General features: G+C 46.9%; 1 protein-coding gene across 4 annotated transcripts in view; it reads right to left on the bottom strand.

Moving 5' to 3' along the window:
• Positions 1-568: 568 nt before the first annotated feature.
• The window catches only part of LOC140476506 (pleckstrin homology domain-containing family G member 3-like), a 199,576-nt gene continuing 190,266 nt past the window's right edge, over positions 569-9,878 (bottom strand). For all 4 annotated transcript variants that reach the window (XM_072569241.1, XM_072569244.1, XM_072569243.1 and 1 more), the window contains 2 exons: positions 3,752-5,543; positions 569-1,932 (listed from right to left, as the gene is read on the bottom strand). In XM_072569241.1, the coding sequence (XP_072425342.1) occupies positions 788-1,932; positions 3,752-5,543 (2,937 nt within the window). In that variant the 3' untranslated portion in view covers positions 569-787. The remainder of the gene's footprint in view (positions 1,933-3,751; positions 5,544-9,878) is intronic.

Raw genomic sequence — 9,878 nt, 5'->3', positions numbered from 1 at the left:
ACTGAATACTACAAGTCAACAACATGCATTTATGCAGCACTTGTAACGTTTGTAAAACATTCCACAACTCTCAACTTTTCTCAATGGGGTTATCAAACATAATTTGGCACTGTACACAAAGATATATTAGGACAGGAGATCAAAAGCTTGGTTAGAGAGTTAGGGTTTTAATGGGTGTCTTAAAAAGAGGAAAAGGCAAAAAGGACAGGAATTCCAGAATTGAAGGCACAGTTTCCAATTGTGAAGTGATTAACTCCGGAGTTGCGCAAGAGGCATGCCAAGGAAAACAAGACATCGCGGAGACTTGAAGGTCAGGAGAGTTTAAAGTAGTAGGGAACAGTAAGGTACCAGAGGAAACTGGATTCTTAAAAACATGGAGAAGTGGGAAAATAGAAAACCCCTTCCTGGAAGAACAGAAGTTAATCAGGATACAGATGGAGGGTCACATATTCATAGAGGGGTCTCAAATTTGAATAGGTGGTCATTGTGTGGACTGAAATTGCCAGGAAAGGGAATGTAGCAATTTAAAGAGACAGCTTAACTTAAATTAACATCAGTGTGCACAAAATGAAGATCAGTTCAATTATAAATTTATTGAGGTTTGATAAATAAACTGGCTAAGCACTGAGACACCAGTTACTAGTTTCAGGTTCTAGACATTTCAGTGAAGGTTCTGGGCCCCTTCTCCAAAAACAAAATACCAACCTTGAATAATTTTTTACATCCATTTGACTGGGTACAGTGGTTTGATATCTAAGAAGCATTTGCGAGCAAAGCCAGTGAGAGTTTACCTGGCCGAACTCAGACTCTGAAACTTGTCTCTCAGGTTCTTCACCAGGCCATGTTGGCCCAGGTCTGTCCTCCTGTGGAGCTGGCTCATCTCCTTCCTGGGTTCTGCCTGCTGTTTGTTCGAGGAGACTTCCTTCTCAGCTCCCACAGAAGCTCGAGTCTTGGTAGTTCCTGGCCTCCAGCTCTTTGCTTCACTCTCTTGCCTGATCTTATACTCCTCTGACTCCTGGTAGGCCCTGCACCTTTCCACCACTGCCCGGATGGAGATCTTCTCGTGCGATGTTGGAGACCTGATCTGGACGTAGCCCTCTCCGCTGTCGCTCCCCTCTTTCATGGTCTGCTCGTTCCTATGACTGCTCAGATCGTCCCCATCGCATGACAATTTCTCCAGGACGACCACCTGCTGGTCTTGCAGGGTAAACTCTGAGGAAACGTAATGAGCGCCTTCAGCGTCTCTCATAAAGTGACAGTGCTTGCAGTCCGAACTGGAACTGTGCTCAGTGCACCTGCAGTCCGAAGATGCAGTCCTCGAGCGGGCCGTGTGGTTCCTGAAAGAACCTTCAGGGGTCACCTGTACAAGGTACTGGATGGAAGAGTCAGAATGCAACTGTTTCCTGGCCCCCGTGCTGGAAGTTGCCCTCGGCGGCTGAGATTTTGCAGCGGATGGGCAGTGGCCAGCTTTGGACTTGTCCTCTCGTTCCGAAGAACCGGTGTGGGACAGTCTGCCTTCCATCATCCCATTGGGCATGGACATACTCTTGGCAACTCGGCTCATTTTGGGGTGGCCACTCTCAGCCATCCTCACAGGGCTCGCTCCGGCTGGCCTCTGCATAGAATTTCTCGCAAACTGAGCATCCACGGCGGCGTACTTGGAGCAGAGTTCCCGAACGTCGGGCCACAGGAAGGTTTCCATTTCAGTCGGGCTCAGGGGGCTCCTAGAATGGGACCTCACCGGGGATGTTAAGTTCGGGCTGACGACAGAACGTCGAGGGGATGGGATCCTGCTGGAAGATGGAAGGGGTGATTGCGAGTCCTTGCTCAGAAGCAGGGCATTGGGCTCCTCCATCAACGGTGCCAATGGCACTTGCTCCTGAATAATGACATGTTCATAGAATGGCAGAGATATTGCCATCTTTGATTGATCTGTTGGGGGGAGTGGAAAGAGAAGCAAGTTAGTAAAAAGGATAAGTTTTTGCTCACATACCACTGACTTCTTCAAAATCCTAAGCTTCCATGTTCTGAGTGGTTTTCAGAGAAGGCGTAGTGGGGATTTACCATGATGTGGGATTTCAATTAGTGGAAATGCTCAAGATGATGGGATTGGACCTGGGAGAGGGGAGGGGAACAGTAATAGAGATGTTTCAAAATTATAAAAAAGTGTTTTTAATAGATTAAATAAGTAGAAGCTGTTTCTACTCGAAGAAGGGTTTAATAATCTGAACACAGACACTTGAAAAGGTCTAGGGGAGATGAGGAAAGGAGGGCATAGAATCCCTCTAGTGTGGAAGGAGGCCATTGGGCTCTTCACACTGACCGCCTGAAGAGCATCACACCCAGACCCACTCCCCTACCTTATCCTTGTAAGCCTGCATTTTCCATGGTTAACCCACCTAGCTTGCACACTACGTGCAATTTAGCATGGCCAATCCACCAAACCTGCACGCCTTTGGACTGTGAGGGGCAACCGGAGTGCCTGGAGGAAACCCACACAGACAGGGAGAATGTGCTAGCTCTGAACAGACAGTCGCCCGGGATGGAATTGAACCCAGGACCTTGACGCCGTAAGGCAGCAGTGCTAAACACTGAGCCACCCTTGACAAGTCCAGCAACAATAGTCCAGGTAGGATCAATTAGCCAACTGACTATTACACACCTTCTGACATTTTTGTATAGTTGATAACGTGGACAAAATTATTCTACTGCAAATGACTGACCCTTGCCAGATTGGCGAGATTTCAGATATCCTTGAATTGTATGGGTTCCAATGCATGGTCACACACAATTGGTAGAGGCAGGTTTTAAAGCATGTCTAATAGAAGGAGATGGTAGTAGGGAGGTGGCATAGCTTAGGAAAGTGATCCAGAGAAGTAGGTGAAGGTACAGCTGCTAGAACTGATGGAGTGCAGAGATCTCAAAAGGTCATTCCATATTCAGCTGATGGATGGACTTTAGTTTACTCAGCCACAACTCTACTTCCCAAGTCTTGTTCACCCAGTGCTCACTGGTCTACATCAGCTCGGCTCAGCAGTGCCTTCATTTTAAAATCCTCATTAGGGTGTTCAAATCCCTTCGTGTTCTCAAACCTCATAGGGAGGTGTTGGCTTCATAGTATTATCACGAGACCATTTAATCCAGGTAAAGTTCAGGGGTCAAACCCTAGCAGGGAGAATGGTGAAATCTGAATTCACAAACAAAAATCTGGATTTAAGAGTCTCGCAATCACCATGAAGATTGTCAATTGTCAAAAAAACCCATCAGGTTCACTAACGTCCTTTTGGGACCATCCTTACATGGTCTGGCCTACATGTGACTCCAGACCCACAGCAATGTGGCCAACTCTCAATTCCCCTCCAGTCAATTAGGGTTGGGCACTAAATGCTGGCTTAGTCAACTATGCCCCCCTCCCATGAATGAATAAAAAACAAAATCACCCCATCTCTAAACAATTCCAGCCATGCAATCCTCTAAGCCTCCTCCAATTTCCATCACTCAAACATTGGTAGCAGTCTTCAACTGCCTCAAGGCAAGCTCTAGAATACCATCCAAAAACACTCAACTACAAAATCTCTCTCTTTAGCCAAGGTTTTGGTCCCTCGGTCTATTGTATAAGTTGTTGTTTGCAAATGCATATTTTACTGCTATTTACTGCAGAGATCCTATTGTAATTGTTAGTGTTAATAAAATGAACAGACATGGAGGTGTCTACAGACAGTAAGCATGAAAATAATGAAAATGCACCCACCGCCAACAACCTTATCCTTTTTGTCCTTCTGGAGATAAGGCACCTTGGGCAGTTCACTCCCCCTTTCTGCTTTGTTGCTCAATTGCTCCTCCTCTATGCATTGGGCTCTCTTTCGGACCACTGGCTTGTTATTCTTAATCCGCTGACTGTATATCCTGGCCAGTTGGTAGACCTTGGTCTTCACCTTCTCCGTCACCTCCCTCAGTAACTCTTCACTCTCAGCCCTCGAGCCTGCCTGGGCTATGATTGCTCTGGTGCCTTGCGCTGGATGGTCCTGCCTCTTAACAGTTAGGTTGGAGCTGGTGTCAGGTGGTTGCGGTGGCGAGGTTTTGTTCCCAGTCTCCGAGCACTTGGCCGGTTGGATGCACAATGGTCCTTGAGCCAATGGAGCAGCTGTTTGGACAGACAGCACTTCACCCGCGTGGTTACTGTCACTGCGTTGTGATTCCCCACTCGGCCTTCTTTGTAACCCACTTTCATGAGTGAATCTAGCCGGAGAAGAAAGGGGTGACTCTTCCTTTATGGCACTTAGATCACTGTCTTCCACAATAACCAATGGCTCGCTGAAATCAAGGCCAAAAATAATTCTGCCGTTGCTGAGCTGTTTTATTTGGCATTGTGCAGGGTGTGCAGCTTCTCTCATCTCAGAGGTACAGTCACAGACCTTGGGCCTCAGCATTGTCTCGTCTCTCTGCTCCGTCCTCTCACGAGGCTCTGCTGCAGCGTCCACTACTCTTTCCATCTCTTCCCAGACTTTGACCATGTCCGCAGATGACTGGAATTCACCATCGGTGATTGGGTCCTGGGAAATGGGGGCAGTTTCCGTTGGGAAGTCCAAAGGCAGACCGTCTTCCGCAGGATGGTCGCGCGCTGGCTGCTGGGCTTCCGATTCCGGAGAAGGGGAGCGGGAACCTTGTTGGGGTTTGGGATCTGGAAGGTTCAGCAAATCGCGGGGCAGTGGCCCACCACTGGAAGCAGCCAACCGTCTCCTCAGCGTGGCCTCTCGCAAGTCCTCTTCCTTGTTTTGGCTATTCAACTTGGAGACAGAGCTCCTGACCAAGCCTGCCGGGATGTAGGACAGGCTCTCGCGCCGTCTAATGCTGAAGTTGGCATCCTCGTGCTCCGCGTTGTCATAGTAACTCTTAATCTTCTCAATGAGCAGGCGGTCCTGGCGGGACAAGGTGGAGTCCCTTCTCCGCGGAATGTTCCGGTCTGCCTCTACCGGCGCGTCCTCCAGGCTGCTGGGTTTTGGCTCGTCAAGGTGCTTCTCCTGGCCGATGTTGGCTTGACAGACGCTCCCTTGGGAGTCGTCGCTAGGGCTGAAAGCGCCGCTGTTCCACGGTAGTTTGTCCCCGCACTCGAGGCTGCTTTGTCTGCTCGTTGTCTTCGGTGTCGGGCAGCCTTGGGAGCGGCCGTCGTCCGCCGCCAAGCTGTTGCGGCGCGATCGGCTGTTGGTGACATGACCGGCGATGAGGCTGGCCTGGCCCAGCACCGACGGCGGGAGAATGCTGCGTGAGCTGCGCTCCTGCTCGTCCTCGTCGGTCGAGTCTTCGCTGCTGAGGTGCTTCGGCTCCTCGCCCGGCTCACTGAACGAGTATTCCATGGTGGACTCTGCAACACCCCTCCCTGAATCACTGCCTTCCACCTCAGCATCCTCTGTGGATTCATCTGCCCCCTTGGGTTCCTCTGTACTGCACGCCGTCTCAGAGTCAGACTGGATTTCCTCTAGAGCAGAATGGCATGCTTCAGTCACCATCTGTTGGAGGGATATTGGTTCCACATCAGAAGCAACCTGAGAAGTTAACAGAATACGGAGAGGCTGAGTAGGTTGTCAATACTACACACTAATAATTGGAGAATGTCCCTCTTAAGAGAGTGAGTGATACCAGCAGATATAAATAGATTCACCCAGCCCTCCTTCACTGTACAGGACTCAGGAAGGTTTATGGCTTGGAGATGAGGCTATAAAACTAGCACTAATTCTCCTACTCCCACACACTCCCTATGTACACACTACGTGATCATCCATTTTTGTCTCTGCGACTCTGTGGAAGAACACAGTGACTAAAGGTCACAAAATTCAGTGGGTACAGGCTGTCATAGACAAACACACACACACACACACACATACACACACTATCTGCAGTAAAGGTGAAGATGGAGTTAGTCTCAACAAACACCTAATGACTTCTGAAGGCAGGGTTATGATGCATGGGACACAGCCAATATACACCAGCCTGAGATTAATTGATAGTTGTCTAGATTAATCAATGGTGGGTGAGCAGAGTGGAGGAGTTTTATTTCACTGTTTGGCGAGATGAATGGGTGCCTAAGGCTGTTTCTGACCCAAACCCGGATGCTATCTACCCTAAACACAACCAATCCTTCCGGTACTAACTCTCACAATCTTCACCCTGTCCAATACTTCTACAATCTCCACTTTCACCGATATTTTCTTTGACTTCTCTTCCTTATTAAGCAGAAATACTGAGAACTTATCACCACCTTTGTCCTGATAAATAGGACATAGAACAGTACAGCATGGGAACAGGCCCTTTGGCCCACGACACTGTGCCGAGTATGACACCAAATCAGACTGACTGCATCCTCTATACGGCTTTTGGATTTCACCTAATCTCATGTAAGTGATCAGGAAAGGAGAGTGTACAGTCCAGATGTAGGATGTGTGAAGAGAAATGGTTGGGACAAACGTGAGGAGAGGTAGAATGGAAGTAGTAATCGGAGGAATCGAGTAGGGTATGAGAGTGTGGAAGTCAAACAGAGAGGCTAAATGGAGGTGTGAGAAGTGATGGGTTAGAATGTGTGGAGAGAGCGAGTGACAGCGAGATAATATGACCAACAGGAAGATAAGTAGGTTGGGATATGTTCGAAGAGAAGTGTAATATCAACTGCTCAGCAGCGGTTGATTGAAACCAGAGGTGGCAGTGAAATGGAACCCAATGGGAAAAGACCAATTTTCTCCCTGAGTTGGTGCATAGGTAACCCCACAGCCTGGAATGTACAACACGCTGAAATAATCAGGCCGCTCACAACCTGGTGAATTGTTCAAATGTAAGCTCCACACGGGCAAAGGAGAAACTCACAAAGGGGTTTGTAGCCCACTCGGTATGAAGGACATTTAGAGGCAATACTGATCACTAACCAGAGGAAACAGATTTAGGATAAATCGGCAAAAGCACCAAAGGTGAAATGAGAAGAAGTAGTTTACCACCCCAAGTAGTTATAATGATCTACATTGCCCTGCCCAAACATGGTGGAAACGGATTCAAAGTGGGGAACTGGATAAATAATTGGAGAGGGTTCATTTCAGAACTATGGGGAAAGAGCAGGGAAACAGGACTGACTGAATAAGATAGAATGGCGGTCAGAGTCTTTTTCCCCAGAGCTGAAATGTCCAATTCTAGGAGGCATGTATTTAAGGTGAGAGGGGGAAAAGTTCAAAGAAGATGTGAGGGGCAGGTTTTGTTTCTACACAGAATGTGCTAGAAGTCTGGAATGTGCTTCCAGGAGTGGTGGATAAGATGGAGGTGTTTAAGGGGCTTTCAGATAAGCACACGAATATGCAAGGAAGGGAGGGATATGGACCAAGGGCAGGCAAAAGGGATTAGTCTAATTTGGTGTCATACTCAGCACAGTGTCGTGGACCAAAGGACCTGTTCCCATGCTGTACAGCTCTGTGTTCTATTTATCAAGACAAAGACGGTGATAATTCTTTGTATTTCTGTTTAATAAGCAAGAGAAATCTAACAAAATATCAGTGAAAGTGGAGATTGCAGAATCATTGGACAGGGTGAAGATTGAGAGATTGTTATTGGATGGGTTGGTTATATCTAGGGTAGATAAGTTATCCGCTAAGTCTGAGAAACCACTGGCTGGTTCATTTAGTGGCAACGATAGGCAAAGGTTTAGAAACAATAATCAGGTGAAAATCAAACTCACTTGGAGAATTTTGGATAATTAAGGAGGATTTGTAAAAGACAGACTGTGTTTTACTAAATGAATGCATTTTTTTCACAAAGTAACAGAGAAGTTGGATAATGGGAATGCAGTGAAGGTAGTCTACATGGATTTTAGGAAATCATTTGATAAAACACATGAAAGGCTGGTTAACTAAAATCAAGACTCACGGAATAGGAGAGTCAGGATCAAACTGGTTAAAACAGTTGGTTTCAGGATGGAAAGCAGCAAATCATGGTAAATGGTTATTTTCCAGGCTGGAGGATAGGAGGCAAAGGTGTTCCCCACGGATTCTTGTTTTGCTGTGCGTGAATGATCTGGAACTTCGAATGCAAAGTAGAATTCAAAGTGTGCCAAGATATCACACTTGCAGAAATGGCAAATAGCGAGGACAATATGAATTGCCTGCAACATGCCATAGATAGACCTGCAGAATAAGCAGGCAGGAGTGAGATGGAATCCAATGCCAGGAAAGGTGGGTGGTGCAGCTCGGCAAAAGGGCCAGTGAGGCACAGCTTCTAAACAGTTACAAAAACAAAGACCCCGGAGGAATGTCTACACACGACTGTTTGAAAGTGGCAGGACTCATTGGGAAAGGGGTTAGCAAATCTTCTGGGATGGTGAGCTTCATCAATGAAGGTGGAAGCCACCTCCCCTCTCTCCCTCTGACCCCCCCCCAGCCCCGCCTCATTTATCTCTCTACCCACTTGGCTCACAAGCCTCATTCCTGATTAACAGCTTTTGCCCGAAACGTCGATTCTCCTGCTCCTGGGATGCTGCCTGACCTGCTGTGCTTTTCCAGCACCATGCTCTCAGTTAATCAATGAAGGCATTGAGTACAGAAGCAGAGAGAGGTTTAGCCAAAACCACATAAAGCTGTGGTCACCTAGCATATTGCATCTAGCCCTTGTCACCACACCACATTTTATGCAGGATCACTGGGTTCTTAATAGGGTACAGTGGAGATTTACCAGAATCGTCCCAGTGTTAGGGGATTTTAATTACAAGATTAGGTTAAAAAAAACTAGGGTTGTTCTCATAGGACCAAAGGAAGTGGAGGGGAATTTGACAGAAGAGTAAAAAAATTATGAAGTGTTTATAGGATGTGGACAAAAACAAAAAAGTTACAACTAATGGTATGAGGGCTGCAAGATGCAGATTTAGTGTTTTGGGCAAGAGATGCAGGGGAACGTTGCTCCCGGTGAATGTTAATGGTCTGGAGCTTGTTTCCGAAGAGGGTGGTGAAAGTAGAAACAATAATTTCTAAACAAACTGGGATCCACACTCAAAGGAAGTAAACTTGCAGAGTAATGGGGATGGAGATTGGGACTGACTGGCATGAACACAACAAGCCAAATGGCTTCCTTCTGTAGCATAAATGACTGTGCGACAGAAATCAATTTGATTCCTCCAGGCTGAAGGAATGCTGCATTGTCTTTTGGGCAAAATGTTAAACCTTCAGCCCTCACAGGTAGATGGAAAACATCCCTTGGCACTGTTTGAAGAAAGGATGTCCTGCTAGTGTTCATCCCTGGTTTAGCTAAAACAGATGAATTGTTCATCAACTTATTGTTACTGTGGAATCTTGCTGTGCACAAATTGGCCATCTCATTTCTTACATTGTGTTAGACTGGCAAAGAAGTCCTGAAATTGTTGAAAAGGTGCAATCTAAAAAAGGATGAGAAAGAGGCTTGTTTTGACAAGGTGCTCAGTTCTCATCAAAATCATGCCCAATCCTCGCTAGAGGGCATCACCTCATGCACTACACCCAAGGGCAGCAAACACTGCAGTGACCTGCCCAGCTGGTCACTCTTGGAAGAAATACTGGTCTCGTAGATATCAGCATGCAGAGGTTGTGAAAAGGGATTTATTAGAAACTAGAGAGCTAGGTAGTGAAGGAAAGACCACTGAATCCCTTGTCTTTCTTGATACACCTCCAAGCCTTTACTTATAGAGAAAACACAGTGTAACCCCTTCCATCAGCCCAGTCCATCACACAAGCCAACCTTCCATCCAATGACTCCATCTATACTTCTCATTGCTTCAAAGGCATCCAACATAATCAAAGACCCCTCCCATCCCGGTTAGCATCTCTTCCACCGGGCAGAGGGTACAAAAGCTTAAACACACGTACCAATAGATTCAAGAA

This window comes from Chiloscyllium punctatum, chromosome 4 (genome assembly GCF_047496795.1).
Source record: "Chiloscyllium punctatum isolate Juve2018m chromosome 4, sChiPun1.3, whole genome shotgun sequence".
Taxonomy (NCBI): domain Eukaryota; kingdom Metazoa; phylum Chordata; class Chondrichthyes; order Orectolobiformes; family Hemiscylliidae; genus Chiloscyllium; species Chiloscyllium punctatum.
This window is presented reverse-complemented; position numbering and strand designations above follow the sequence as displayed.